At 44.1% G+C, this 15354-nt stretch overlaps 1 protein-coding gene across 1 annotated transcript in view; it reads left to right on the top strand.

The window, feature by feature from the left end:
* The window catches only part of LOC120789913 (sodium channel protein type 4 subunit alpha-like), a 179609-nt gene that overhangs the window by 124933 nt on the left and 39322 nt on the right, over positions 1–15354 (top strand). Inside the window, exons 20-22 of the mRNA XM_040127122.1 lie at positions 8883–9023; positions 9228–9348; positions 9879–10066. Of these exons, the coding sequence (XP_039983056.1) occupies positions 8883–9023; positions 9228–9348; positions 9879–10066 (450 nt within the window). The remainder of the gene's footprint in view (positions 1–8882; positions 9024–9227; positions 9349–9878; positions 10067–15354) is intronic.

Raw genomic sequence — 15354 nt, 5'->3', positions numbered from 1 at the left:
TGTGTGAAATTCCGTTTTTTTCGTTATTAGATGTCAAGTGTCACACCACGTAACAGGCCGAGAGGAAGGAAGGAGCGAGGGAAGGGAAGGACATGAAGGAAGAGCAGAACGCGAAATGGAAGGACACATGCATAAGGGGAAGGAAGCAAGGAAGGAGAGAGAGATTGTAAAAATGCACTTTTTAAAAAGAATGAAGTAAAAATGGAAAAGGAAGGAGGAGCAGGGGAAGAGAAGACCACAAAGAAGAGAAGGTAGAGCAGAAACATAAATAAACAAAAGGAAAAAAGGAGGAAAATGAAAGTAGGAAAGGAAGGACAGAGGGAAGGAACGGATGCACGAAAGAGACGAAAGAAAGGAGGGATGAATAAGGACAGGAAAGGGAACAAAAGAAGACCAGAAGGTAGAATAGAAGGATACATAAATAAAAGTAAGAAAAGAGGAAAGAATGAAATGGAGGAGGGAAAGAAGGAAAAGGAAAAATAAAGGTGGAAGGGGAGGACACAAAGGAGGAACAAAGTAGAAATGGAGGGATGGATAAAAGCAAGGACAGAAAGAAAGGAATGAAAGGAAGGAAGGATGAGGAGAGTGAAGGTAACAAAGGAAGGAAACATATACATGGATGGAAGGGAGAAAAGGAAGGAAGGAAAGAAAGGAATGAAGCATGGAAGGAAGAAGAAAATGACAGAGGGAAGGAAGTAGAGAGTACAAAAGAGAAAGAACAAAAAAGGAATAAGGAAGGAAGGAAGGAAGGAAGGAAGGAAGGAAGGAAGGAAGGAAGGAAGGAAAGAAAAAGGAATAAGAAAGGAAGGAAGGAAAGAAGTGGGGAGGAAAGAAAGGAAAGAAGGAAAGAAAGGAAGAAAGGAAGGAAGGGAAGGGAATGAGATAGGAAGGAAGGAAGAAAAATGGAAGTAAGGAAGAAATGAGGGAAAAAAGGAAATGAAACGAATATGAAAGAGCCAGAATAATCAAATGAAAACCTTTGGCGAGTCTAGAAAGGTCAGAGGGCGGGAAGGAAACGGTGAGGGAAGGAATGAAGGCAAAAGGGAGGAAAGGAAAGAAGAGAAGACACTGTGACATCAGCAACATCAGTCAGTTTCACTTTAACATGTCAAACCTTCGTCACGGAAACAGTCTCCAGGCAGGATGTGAGATGTGGTTGCCGTGACAGTGAACCTCATGATGTTACACTAATACCCAGAAGGCACTGGGGCAGGGGAGAGGACCAGCTGTTAGTAAACCTATCATACAAACACATACACACACACACACACACACACACGTGACATTCGTCATCACACATGACTGAAAATTGTTTTTTTCTTATTTCTATTAAAATCTAAATAGAGTTTGGTGCAGCACTGCGCACACATGGCACTGCTAATGACGTGTGTTGTTTGGTTACATTTGCCAAGCCAGTCATTTCGTACTCTGTGTGTGTGTGTGTGTGTGTGTGTGTGTGTGTGTGTGTGTGTGTGTGTGTGTGTATGTGTATGTGTGTGTATTTAGCTAAATGTGATAAGCATCCATGCTCTCACTGGCAGATAAAGAGACAGGTGGGGAATTACCTCTTATCTCAAATACACACAGGGTTATGTATATATGTGTGTGTTCCTGTACGCAGTAGCTGGGTCAGTGTGTGAGGCAGTTTATCATGACTCTTCATGAGACACAAAACTGATGCACATTGGAAAAACTCACACGTGAATGTTAAAATCGGCAGTTTGCATTGAGGAGTTTGGCACGTTTCTTTCTTCGCAACTGGCCAAATGTAGAAGGTGAAACGTCACGTCCGGATATTTCCAGCAGCTCTAGCGGAGTCACTGGCTCTCAACACATATTTTATCAAACATTTCATTTCGTTTATTCGGTTTTACGTTCACATTAATGTAGATGATTTAGGAGTGAATATCTCTTCACTGCTGCTTCATAGTGTGACGTCTTTGTTCCCCTGCTTTTACTATGAAAGGGTTTCCCCTTTAAAGTCAAATTCCTGCTGTATCGTGCAGACCTTGTTTCTCAACACGGTGCGTGCGCGTGTGTGTGTCTGTGTGTGTGTGTGTGTGTCCTGTGCAGCTGCGCAGACTGAAGCAGGTGAGCAGATGTTTGCTGATCGTCTTTATGACAAACGAGCGGCTGAATGAGTTTCCCTGAGCCAGGGACTCTTTTCCTCTCATCTTATTCTCTTATCAAAGTCATTCACTAACTTTAATCGTCATGACTTTTTATTGGACTCGCCAAAGCTTTTCAGAAAAGCAAAAATCAGCAGTTCGAACAGTCCAGAAACCACGCCGACTTGATTAATTGCATAAATTCTAGGTTTGAAAAATGGTGGCCGGACCATTCTTAATGAGAAGAAACATCTGGATGGAGACGGGAGTCTTTAAAGCAGCTTTTGGTGGATGTGAGGAAAAATCACACGGGTAGAGGAAGTTCATGGTAAAATAGTTACAGTTCCGTATAAAATTATAATTATTTTCCGTATTTTCCATTAAACTAGAAAGCACCGGGAACTGGGTTTGTTTTTAATGACTTCGTTTTCGTCTGTTGCCGGGAAAGGAATAATTCATATTAGTCACCTTTAATTGTCCTCGGCCGTCCATTGTTGTCGTGTTCGAGAGTGCGTTCCGGTGTCGTGTGGAGATTTAGTCATTATCGGATTCAGAGAGCTCACACAGCGAGGTGCCCTTCACTGAAACAAATAAACACCTGGCTGGACAACCCGTCCCTCACTTAACTATGGCTAAATGGTACGGGTGCAGTATTTTTCTACAAGCGTCCCACTCTCTTAACAGTTTCCTGTATCGTGTGTGTTTCAGTTACATTCATCCACGTATGCAGATATTTTCTGCACATACAGATTCTGTTGTATTTGTTGACACAAAAATACCTCCGCACAACTCTGACACCAAAACACGTGTTTAGGGGGAAAAATGAAGGAAAGCTCAGTCTGATCTGCTGAAGACATTTCAATTAAGAAGACACATTAAAATAATATAAATTACCACTGTGTGTCGGACGTGATCGTTAACGTGCCGCTCTTACGGCCTCCGCTGTTCTGGCTTCGGCCTTTTGAGCAGATGTTGAACCTGCGGCGGGGATTTGCTCCCCTTCAGACCCAAGAGCATTAGTGAGGTCCAGCACCGATGTGGGCTGATATGGTCTGGCTCACAGTCCAGTCCATCCCAAAGGCGCGTGGGATGAGGCGCAGGTCAGGGCTCTGTGCAGACCAGTCCAGGTCTCACACACCAGACTGGGAAAACCGTTTCTTTGTGGACAGGGCTGTTCTTATACCTTTGGCCATATCGTGTACCCGTCTAGTTTTGTATTTCTATATTTTATACTTGTAAGTAGCTCATGCTGATGCTCTTTCATACGCTTAAAGAGGATATTAAACATTAAAGCAACTAAACAGGTTAATAAACAAACACCGCTCGTCGTTTGTTTCTCATCTTTTCACTTCTTTGTCATCCTGTGCCTCCCTCACCTTTCTCCCTTTCTCTCCCTCCATCTTTCTCATTCTCTCTCAGCGGTTAAGTGGTTTGCACTTGTTCTTCTTCTCTCACGTTGCAAACCCATTTTCCCAGGGGGCTTTGCTCAAAGGGGGGGGTTTGTTGTGACGAGAAGGAGCGCCGAAAACAGATCATGTTACCGCTCATTCATCACCACCGCCCCCCTGCTCTGTGGATGCGGGGCCGTTTGTGTGTATTGATGCTCAGCTGTTTCCAGGACAGCAGCTGCTTCCAGGACTTTCCTCGACTACCTGAGTTGAACTTTAGTCTAATTCGGAGCTGAATGTTCCCACATGGGACGACGAAGAATAATAAAGCGACCACAGAAACAAATTTATAAGAGAGGAACCCGTGTTCGAACGCTTCCTCTGCAAAGGAAAAGTCGAGCCCATGCACCAGCATCACATCACCTTGAGCTGGAAGTCCACCAGCTCCCTCTAGCTAATTTACATACTTGCAGTGCAGTTAGAATCGAAGATAATGAGAATCCTTGTTCGTCTCAAGTGCAAATGCAAAGGGCTGTGATCAGATGTTGTTGTTCAGACAACACGTCTGGGTGGGAAATCACGGGTTGCTGTCGGGTTAAGATATGGACTTGCCTTGTTGACCGATTACATCTTTCATAAAAGTCTCAAGTAAGACAAAAAATACACGGCGCTGGCAAACAGAGTATGACGTGAAGATAGAAAAAAATGGAATTTAAGTATAGAAAATAAATGAGTAAATTCTCTCGTCCAGGTCGTCAACCAGTGGCTCAGCTGTGTGTTGCCTTTCTCGTTTCACAGATTCCGTGTGTGTGTGTGTGTGTGTGTGTGTGGGTGTGGGTGTGTGGGTGTGTGGGTGTGTGGGTGTGGGTGGATGGAGGGTTGGCCCAGTTCCCCGGGCTAATTGGTACGATCCGCTTAACGAGTTAAACAAGGTGAATTGGGGGGATCAGGTGGTCCACTGTTCCGGAAAAAGATGCGTGTACACACACACACACACACACACACACACACACACACACACACACACACACACACACACACACACCATCTACTTTCTCACACAAACTTTTCTCTACCTCTCTGTCTAACCCCACACAAACATCGCCATCATCATCATACACACTTGCTGCTGTGATTTTGCTGGTTTCTAGAGGGGTTTCCCACCCAAAACAGCAGGTCTTTATTCCAATTTGATTGCCCTGCCGGAACCAGTCAAATTTGGAGAAGTCAAATTCAGTCCCAGTCACTGTGACTCCCTAGTTTTACTGTCTTAAATGTAATTTACTCATAGTCAGGTCATTTGACCTTAATTTATGTGTGTAAAAGCTTCATCTTATGTGTTTTTGTCGCGCAAACATTTTGTATTCTTGTGTTTCTCAAAATAAGAAATCAAGTACACAATATACCCAACATTTAAGTGGTATTAGTCACGAGAGCACAGCACTGACAAGAAAATATATGAATGATCTGTTGAGATTTTCTGTTAAACGTTATTGAGAGGGATTAGAGGGAGAGGAAAGACGTTGTTGCTCTGTTTCAATACACCTCAAGGAAACTGTCCAGGAAATGCATTTACCTCCGTCTCCATTTGGACACTCGTAACGTGATTTGGAGTCTGCAAATGTATTCAAATCAGAAATAAATATCACCCCAAGGCCGCACTGAGCCCCGCTGCGGCGGCGGCAGCAGAAAGAGATCAATAACTAGTAATTCATGACACATTAGTGCTGAGTCTATGGACGGCGCAGAGAGGAGGGAGATCCAGCTCTACGTGCCGCCGATCGTCCACTGTGCTGAGGCTGGAGGACAGTTAGCGTTTCTACAGCTTAATCGGAGTAGAGCAGCGAGAGGGGTTATTTCATGGATCAGTGATAAAAAACTGATTTAAAAAAAAAAAAAAAAAGAAAATAAGAAAAACTTCAACTAGTCCCAGAAAAACATTGTGGTAAGAAAAAAACAGAGAAAAGGTCGATTTTAAATCAGTTCACTTTTATAATTTTTGGATCCGTTTTGGACTAAGTTGATTGTAGTTGATTGACGTTTTTAAAGCTGCACCGATCAGTATTTTTATATCAACAACAGATCAAATGTGTGTGATCTGAGGTTTCACTTGAGTGACAAGCCCGAGGACATTTATCAACCAGTTCTGCCTCGTGGACCAGTTTTAGCCTCTTTCCGCTCCTTGTTTTGTATTTCCGGCAAACAAGCTCATAAAGCCACCAGAGCTGCAACAATTAGTCAATGAAATGATGATGTGGATCGACAGAATATTAACTAGAAACTATTTTGATGATCAAATGATCAGTTTAGTCATTTTTTACCAGACTATTTCTGTTTCCAGCTACTGAAATGTGAGGATTCGATGTAAACTGAGCATCTCCCCGCGACTTGGACATGTAGTCGGACAAAAGAAGACATTTGAAGACACCTTTGACTCTGTGAAATTATAACTTTGAACTATTTTATAGTATTTTTTTTTTCTTTAGAAAAAAAGTTATCAGTTAATTGGGAAAATAGTTGACAGGTTAATTGATTGACAAGAGACCGGAGATTTTTCTCAGGAGTTGGTGGAGACTTAAACCCGAGATAAAAGGGAGTGAATATTGGACGGAGTTGGTTGCTAACATGTTAGCACAACAACTTTTTAAGGTGATGAAAAGTTGTGTTTACAGCCTGGTTCCACTGCCCCCAGGTGGCCCAAAAACAGAAATGCAGGTTTTAAAATGACTTTCAAAATGTCGGAATCGTGTAGTAAAAGTAGTTCATCGGTTTCATGTGTCAGCAGGTTCAGTGAGTAAACTGATAAACCAGATGAAGGCAGTCGTCTGTCGTCAGCTCTGTCAGTGGTGTGTTATCGGCTATTGGAAAGCAGCAAGGTCATTGGTTGAGCTGTTGGTTATGTTGCTGTGTTAACCAATCAACAGCATCGATCTATTGGCGTTTGGGTCCGGGCCGCAGCCAGTCAGACGCCAGCGTTTTGGGATGGTTAAACCGGGCGTGTGACAGCCAGATAGCGATCAGTAGCACAAACAACACACACACCACCGGCTGGGATCAATACACACACGCACACCAACACACACAGAAATTGACACATTAACTCACACTTTTTTTTTTCTGTTTCCCACAGACACACACTTTGACGCGAGTACAACTACACACAGACACAACACTTTCTTACTGTGTCACGTGCGGTAAACACACAGTCACACATACATATGGTGTGTAATGTGTATATTGATTACCTTCCTGCTCGTGTACGCTCACTTAACAGAGTCACTATTACAAAAATACTAAAATAAAAGACTTAAATTATCTTATTTTATCAAAAGTAAACCTACCTTGGTCCCTATCTAAAAAATATGTATTTTATTCAGATTTCTTATATTCAGTTTTTTGTGTTTTTATTTCAAGCATTTAAACCATTTAAAGATTTTTAATGTTTAACTTATAGAAATCTGTTCCAGTAGAGGAATAAAATCTAATAAAATAAAAAAATTAAAGCAGAAGCATTAAGAGACACCCAGCGGTTAAAATTTAGACAAAATAATCATTCAAAGAATTTTTGTCAGTAGATGGATCATGGTTAACTTTTTTAATGAGTAACAAAGGTTACCAGAGGTACCAATTTGTGATTGAAACTTCCATTAGGAAAACCTTACACAACATGACACAAGCATTTTCCCCTCTCTCGCTCTCTCTCATTCACACACACACACACACACACACAGGGTCAGAGGTTACTTCCTGATTTCAGATATTGACCCACTGGCCCGGTTTCCTCTTACACAACCAGAAACTGGGAAGCTACTGGATCCAGTCGCGTCAAAACGTAACAACCAACCAGCTGTGGGACACCCAGCCTGCAGGGTGCGTGCGTGCGTGCGTGTGGGTGGGCGGGCATCACTGGCTTGTCATTAATATGTGTGCACGGCAGACGTTAATGTGTGTGCGATAGATTCCGGACAGAGAGACAGTAGCCAGGTTTCCCTCGAAACGCAGCATAAATTTCAAGCAAAGTTTCAGAAAATTGGCAAAAGAAAATGTAAATTTTTGTGTATTTCCATCCACAATTGTAAATGTGAATATTAGGAGTTTGACAATGAGAATACAATGAGATGACGCTGTTAAAAGAGTTTCAGGTAACCCCTCAAACGATGGAAAACGTGATGGAACGCTTACATTTCTCTCTGAGTCCTGCTGAAGTGCCTTTGAGCAACTGTCCCGCAGTAAGGTCCGAGGTCTGCTGGCTGTAATCAGAGGACAGACGCAGGAAGCCGCTACCTGATCCACCTGACCTAGACCCTGTCACCCAAAACACACGCTCACTCAGCTGTGGTTAAAGAGAAGCCAATCTGGCTCAGAGCAGCACTCCACCTTAGTGATCAGTTACCGAGCGTCTCAGGCATAATTCAGCACACACTGAACAATCAACCTGCACTGGAAACTATGATGCACACACAGTGTGTGTGTGTGTGTGTGTGTGTGTGGTGAGAGGGAGAGCAGCAGGGAACATCCTGGAGAAGGTGAGGAGGGTAAACGGAACCAGAGCAGCGTTTGGCGATGTGCGTTTCGTGGTCGCTGTACAGAAGTCGATTTCTGTCCCTCCGGTTTCCACATGAGGCTTAAATGGGCTTTTCATCAGCACCTGAAGCCCCACGGCAACACACATCCCTCGTGATAGGGACCGAAGCTCCTGTACAGCATCAGCATAACAATCCTCTGACTTTTCCTCAAGCGCTGCAGCGAAGTTGACATTTTTATTAGTTGTGAAATATCGCAACAACTACTGGATGGATTATCAGGAAATTTGGTACTGGTCCCCAGTGGTTGAATTGTAGTAACATGCAGTAATTACAGTCAAATGCCTCCATCACTGGCATTAACATTTAAATGAAAATCAATGTTAACACCAATAGAATCAATTCAGCCGAGTACTTTAAGAGGAGCAATGCAGTGTTTGTTTGTATCTCCTTTCAAAATCGAAAAGGAACCACCAGAACCAAAGTTTAATTATGCTGGTGAAAATTGCCAAGTTCAAATAACGAAAAGGGGTTTCGTGTTCTTCCCATTCTGCCAGCGGTGCATGAATGCAGCGTTTCATCCAACACCATCGCCAGGGCAAAGTTTTAGTCTCAGTTTGTCCAGTACTTGGGTTCATGACCAAATACCTGCTAAACTCCCATCCACTGGATGTGGCTGTGTTGCATCCCGGCTCTGTTGCAGCTACCAGAGACGATCCGCTGCCATTGGTAGCCGGAGTTCTAATGTCCGCCGAGTGAACGGGACGATGGGTTTTTGTAGATGCCGACGTAATCTCACTGGACAGGTGTCACTGCATCCACATTTTTGGTAACACTGTCTCTGTCTCCGTCTCTGTCTCCAGCTGCTGAACCTCTTCCTGGCCCTGCTGCTCAGCAGCTTCAGCTCTGACAACCTGTCAGCTCCGGACGACGACGGCGAGATGAACAACCTGCACATCGCCATCCACAGGATCACCAGAGGCCTGGCCTGGTGTCGCCGACAGGTACCCGTCTGTTTGTCTGTCAGGTTTACAGGCTGTCTGACAGTCCGTATACCTATATTATAAACCTGTGTGTCTTTTAGAGCGTGGAGCCTCTCAGTCAACACTAAGGCACTCGAATAATCTGTTCAACAGCTGAATTTCTCTCCCTCTGTTCTATGTCTCATGCCGTCTTTTCTTATCTCTGTGTGTGTGTGTGTGATGCAGGTGGTGGATTTCTTCAACGGGAACCTGAAGCGTCGTCGTCAGAAGCGGAAGGAGGCCAAAGCCATGATGAAGCTGAAACGCCTGAGTACCATCCACACTGAGGTCAATGGAGCTGTGATAGGTAACAAACAGCAACCACCTCAAAACTTCTCTTCTTCTCATATGCTCTTTTCATTACTGACAGTGAACGCCTCATCCCTCAGTGTCCTCGCCTTTGCTAGCAGGGTCTGTTTCAGAGTTGGGGGCATTCAAGGACAAAGCTTTGTCACTAAACCACAATTTACAAACTTTCTTTTATCAGTCTCTTTAGGTAGGAACTCACCAAAGTTCTTGCACAACGTGAAGTCTTACTGACAGGTGTTGGAGAGCTCTTGAAACCAGAGGAGATCAATGAAACCTGCAGATCTGATGTCCTAAAATGTTATTGAACAGTGTGCAGGATTGTTTGGTTCCCTCACAAACACATTAATCTGTTAATCTTTATAAATCTCTGCTGTCTGAGCATCTGCGAATGCACCAACCTGGCGTTTGTGAGAACCGTTCAGACAATAATTTTCACGTAACTAACATAATCTTGAGAAAAATAAGGGTGACCACATGTTCATCAATTCACCTTTACTTTTTCTGTCTATCTGTCCGTCTCCGTCCCAGGCCGTCATGTAGAGAAGTACGTGGTGCCGGAGGAGGACAGTTACATGACCAACCCCAACCTGACCATCAGCGTCCCCATCGCCCCCGGGGAGTCGGATGTGGAGTTCCCGGAGGAGGAGGAGGAGGAGGAGGAGGAGGGGGAGGAGGAGCAGAGCGAGGGCTCTGAGGAAGAGGAGGAGATGGAGGAGGTAGGGAGGAGATCTGACTGTCTGCTGATCAGGCTGAGTGGCTTTCTAGTTCATGCACACATGCGCACACACACATACACATGCACATTTGTCTGATGTAAACAAGCTCAGGTGTGTGTGAGTCAGCTGTTGTTCCCCCTGAAGTTACCGTCTAATGACTGACGTTCTGTCAGCTGGTTGGTGTGTGTGTGTGTGTGTGTGTGTGTGTGTGTGTGTGTGTGTGTGTGTGTGTGTGTGTGTGTGTGTGTGTGTGTGTGTGTGTGTGTGTGTGTATGTATGTTACAGTTACTTATCCTTTACCTTTATAGCCGAGCAATGAATGATCATATGTATAAAAATGGAGAAATTAAACATTTAGATAAAATATGACACATTTTCTAAAGTGCAAAAGAATTGTGAAGCATCACTAAGTACATTTACTGAAGTACTGTAATTTTGACACACCTGTATTTGGACTTCAAAAGGGCCCTGAATAAAAATCAACTCCAAGCTTTCTCTTCTGGCTGCTGATATTTCAGGATATGTTGGAACATGTTTGACACTTTTCGATTGGTGTTATTTACTTTTGTGCGGAGATCAGACTGCGAGACGTTATCAGCGTGATAACGTCCCAACCTGACAGTTGTGGGGTGTCGGGAACTAAAATTAGCGTGGGGTCGGGCAGTTGTTGGTCTTCGGTGGGAGACAAGTGACGCAGCATCCAGGACGGCTCGATTTAATGACTTGCAAGTTTTCAGCCGTGCTAGCCACATGGCTCTGGGGATTCAGGGATTCAGACGCTCCGTCTAGCGCTTTGTTCCAGACTGATATATGCTGGTAACTATTGGACGGATTCACGGACATTCATGCTGTCCAGTCCAACAATTCCATTGATTGACTATTCCCCCTTGCGCCAGTATGAGGTTGACATTTTTGGCTTTCAGTGAAACATTTCAACAGCTATTGGCATGAAATTTGGTACAGATATTCGTGTTGCCCAGACCATGAATCCTAATGACTCTGGTGAGCCTCTGACTTTTCATCTATCACCACCATCAGGTAAAGTTTTTCACTTATCCTGTGAAATATCTAATTGGTGCAGATTCTTGAGCTGAGCCCGATGGTGAAGCTTTCGATCCAACCCTCGATCTGCATTCCAGCACTCACCTACGGTCTTGCGCTTGGGGGGTAGTGACTAAAAGAGTGAAATACTAGTTACAAGATACAAGCAGACAGAATGAGTTTCCTTTGCAGAGTGAGCTCAGACATCCAGAAGGAGCTCGGCGTAGAACCTCAGCTCCTTCAGGTTCAAAGGAGGCAGTATAGGTGGTTCACCCACTGATGAGGATGCCTCCTGGCCGCCTCCCTGTGGAGGTCTTCCCGGCACATCCGACAGGGAGGAGACCACAGGGCAGAGACAGAACACACCGGAGGGGATATAAATCCCATCTGACCCGGGAACACTTCAGAATTTCCCCCTGAGGAGAGGTGAAGGAGCTACTTTGCATAGCCACATTGACTTGCACTCTAATAAGTGTCAGAAATTGGATGGTTTTTAATACATCAGGTATAATAATATCTGTCACAACTTGTAGATCTTTTAGTAAAAGATCTGAATAGGTCCTCTAACACCGTACCACTGCTTTCACAAAATTCAGCCCATCAGCTACAAATTGCAGATATTTTACTCCAATGCAGTAAATCCTCAAATCATTCCATCAGTGTTTAGATTGATTTCCTTACTTCCAGGCAGCCGTTGGTTTCAGTTCACCTTAATGAAAATCCACTGGCAGAGACTTGAGACTTGATGCAGATAGATAATCTTTCGCACTGAGCACATGTTCAACTTTATCTCCCGTGTGCAAAGTTACATTTTCGCTTCATGGTTGTGAGCAGAGGCTGATTTGACGACTTCTCCTGTTGGTGGATTTATATAATGCTTTCAACAGTATCCATTTTTGCTTGTTTTTGCTTATTTCTAAGCAGCAGACTGCACAACATAAACACGACTGCTCACAACCGCGTAATCACATGATGCTAAAATGACTGTGACTCAATTAATTAGAATATTGTGAACATTATTCATCAGGTTAACATATTCTGAATATTTCAGCCCATGTAAACACGGTCTCTCTCTCTATCTCTCTTTCTATAAACAGTATCTTTGTAATGGAGGGACTTGCTCAATTCAGAGCACGCACACACACACACACACACACACACACACACACACACACACAGTAAGAGGGACCCTCAGATAGAATTGGAGGCCTTAGGCAGTGCATTATGGTCCAGCAATTTTTCTCACTCTCCAACACTGTGTGTGCGTGATGTGTTTGTGCTAAAAGGTTGTATATTAGTGTGTTTGTGCGTGCGTGTGTTTGTGCAACTGTGGTTATGATGCAAGTTTTTTGTGTATATGTATGTCTGTGTGTGTGTGTGTGTGTGTGTGTGTGTGTGTGTGTGTGTGTGTGTGTGCGTGTGTGTGCGCGTGCGTGCCTCCTGTCTCTCTCCATCTATTCAGAGGACGAACGTCGAACTGAGCCACAGACACCCTGTGTGTCTGTGCTTTGTCGGTACATGTGTGTGTGTGTTCTTTATACAGGCTAGTGTCAGATTTTTCCAATAGTGTAATATCTCCTTTAGGAACAAAACTCATTAAGCTGAAACGCCGTATTGCCTGTGTGTTTAGGCAGCAGGAGAATAAGAGGGAGAGGAGATCTGTAGTTGTTTCCTTTCTCCTCTCTTTGTGTCTAACATGAAATGACAGATTTGTGTCGTGCCGCGTGTGCGCGCTCGCGCGCGTGCGTGCGTGCGTGCTTGCGTACGCACCTGTGCCGTCTCAGTTCATCATCGCTTCTCCTCTTTAATCATGTTTTGCACCTGCTCTCTCTCCCCTCCTCTCTCTCCGTGTCCCTCTGTCACATTGGTTTCCAACCTGGGGGTCAGGACCCCGAGAGGGTGTCTCGAGATAAAACCCAAGTGGTCATGAGACAACTAGCAGGACAGAAAACAATCAAAAACATTCTTTGCGACACAAAAACCCAAAATTATTTATATTTTTTTGAAATATTTTTATGATCTTTCCAATTTTTGGTGAGAGACTGAAGTGCTTTACCTCTTCAAGCCTCTAAAGGTTGTTTAAGTTTAACAACGTACCCTTAAACATGTGACGTGGGGGGTCAAAGGTCGATACTGCTTTTTTTAAAGGGGGACACGAGCAAAAAATGTTGGAAACCCTCCATGTCTGAAAGCCTGCTTCCCTCTCTTTGTTTTTTTTTATTGTATTTATTTCATTATTATTTTTAATAAAATATTTTTATATCTGAACACAGAACACGTGCACAAAAACATGCAACATATAAAAATAACCCGACAAATTTACAGATACTTACAAACAAGCAGATGTGTTCTGTTCTCTTCCAGATTCGGTCTGTCTCCGTCTATGCGTGAGGCAGTTCATGGCTGTTAGCCATGAAATGAAACATGCAAATGCAGTGAGAGCTACAACACACACACACCCACACACACACACAAATTGACCTAATGTGAAAGGGCAGCATAAATAGAACAAAACTCAGGAGCATATTTTCCCCCCACAACAGTCAGAGAGAGAGAGAGAAGAGAGATGGGAGGCGGGTCGGGACAACCGGGGGAGGGGGGGAGTCAGAGAGCATCGCTGCTTTCACAACTCTTTAGCATCAAGCTTTGTTTCCAGGGTGTGTGTGTACTTGTACTTCTATCTTTGCGAGGACCAGTTTCAGTTTTAGAGCTTGGGAAGGTGAGGACGTTTTTGGCCGGTCCTCAAAACTTCAAAGGGCTGTTTGAGGTTTAAGACTTGGTTTTAGGGTTCAGGTTAGAATCCGGTCTAGGTTAGGGTTGGGGTCAGGCACTCTGTTGTGATGGTTGAGGTTAGGGTGAGAGGCCAGGGAATGCACTATGTCAATGAGTGTCTTGACAAAGATAGAAGTACAAGTACAAGGCAGGCTGCTCTGTGTCCCTCCCTCTGTAACATCTCACTTACTTTATTTCTTCTGCTCTTAATTGAGTCGAACATTCAACACATCGCTGGTCTCTGATTGTCCCTATTTCACCTCAAATCCCCCGAACCCCTCCCAGCTCACTGTGAACCGAAGGATGCTGAGTAACAGTCAGTGAACTGTGGAAAGCGTTTCCTGACATAACTGGACCTTTTTCTGAGCTCCTGAACTTTTTAACCCAACCACCGCAGATATAAAATAAGTCGAGCAGTCTGCAACTGCATTGTTTCTGCACTTAGATGTGTTCAGCCGCCACTTTTTCTGCACTTATTTGGGTATTTCTGTCCTTCTGTCTCCTGTTTCCTATAGCGATGCTGTTGTGTGTTTATAATGCCAAAATTTGGACATAGCTGTTATCTGTGGGGCATCTAGTCTTTTTTTACTGCAGGTGTCACTAACTGGTCGTTTTCAAAATGTTTGTAAGGCAACAAGTAAATTTCCGTGTGTCACGTCAAAGTCATGAAACTCATGCCCGCTATTGTAAGGTCACGCCGAAGCGACGAGTCAAACCGTATCGACGGTTTTTGCAGTCAGGCCCATGTCATCCACGTCCGAGATCCAAAAGACCAGCCTCATCCACTGCAGGTGTTCACCGGCCCGTAGGCAGCGCTGTTACGCTTGGTCCACAACATTCGGCGTTGCGAACGAGCATTGCCAACTTGTCGTAGTTGTATCAGTGCATGAGAACTTTGCATAGTGCTGATGTCCCACGGGAGACAGTGGGTGGTAAAAGGTTAGTTATGGCAAAATGACATGATAAATACCATCAACGGTAAAAATATATATTGTAACCGTAGTGAGAATAAATGAGTCTCTGGTCCTTTTACACACACAGAGGCCTTTTTTACCATGAGGAATAGACACGGCTGCTTTGTTTTTTGTTAAATATGTAATATTTTGACGTCTAAATTATTCATGCAGGTGTTGTTTTTGGTGAGCGTCCTCGCTGGCTCAGCAACATGAATGTGAAACGATTTTTCCTTATTTCAAAGAATACGTGTTAGCCAGTGCGTGACCTAGATAGGCATTTAAATAATGTACCAGCAAGAAGGTGCCGCTGATACCTGAATGTGGTTAGTCAGCAGTTTGGGTCAGGTACGGCTCGATGTCTCTCTCTCTCTCTCTCTCTCACTGAGCGTGCAGCCTTGGCTTGCAGGTTGGTGTTCGGTGCCTGGCTCAAGGGCAGCTCTTCATTTATGTCGGGGGGTGATTCAGTCTTGAGGTTCAGACCAGGAACCTCAGCACAAAACTGCGTCAAGACAACTCAAC

Source organism: Xiphias gladius, chromosome 5 (assembly GCF_016859285.1).
Source record: "Xiphias gladius isolate SHS-SW01 ecotype Sanya breed wild chromosome 5, ASM1685928v1, whole genome shotgun sequence".
NCBI classification, from domain to species: domain Eukaryota; kingdom Metazoa; phylum Chordata; class Actinopteri; order Istiophoriformes; family Xiphiidae; genus Xiphias; species Xiphias gladius.
Note: the sequence above shows the minus strand (reverse complement) of the source record. Positions and strands in the feature narration are given on the sequence as shown.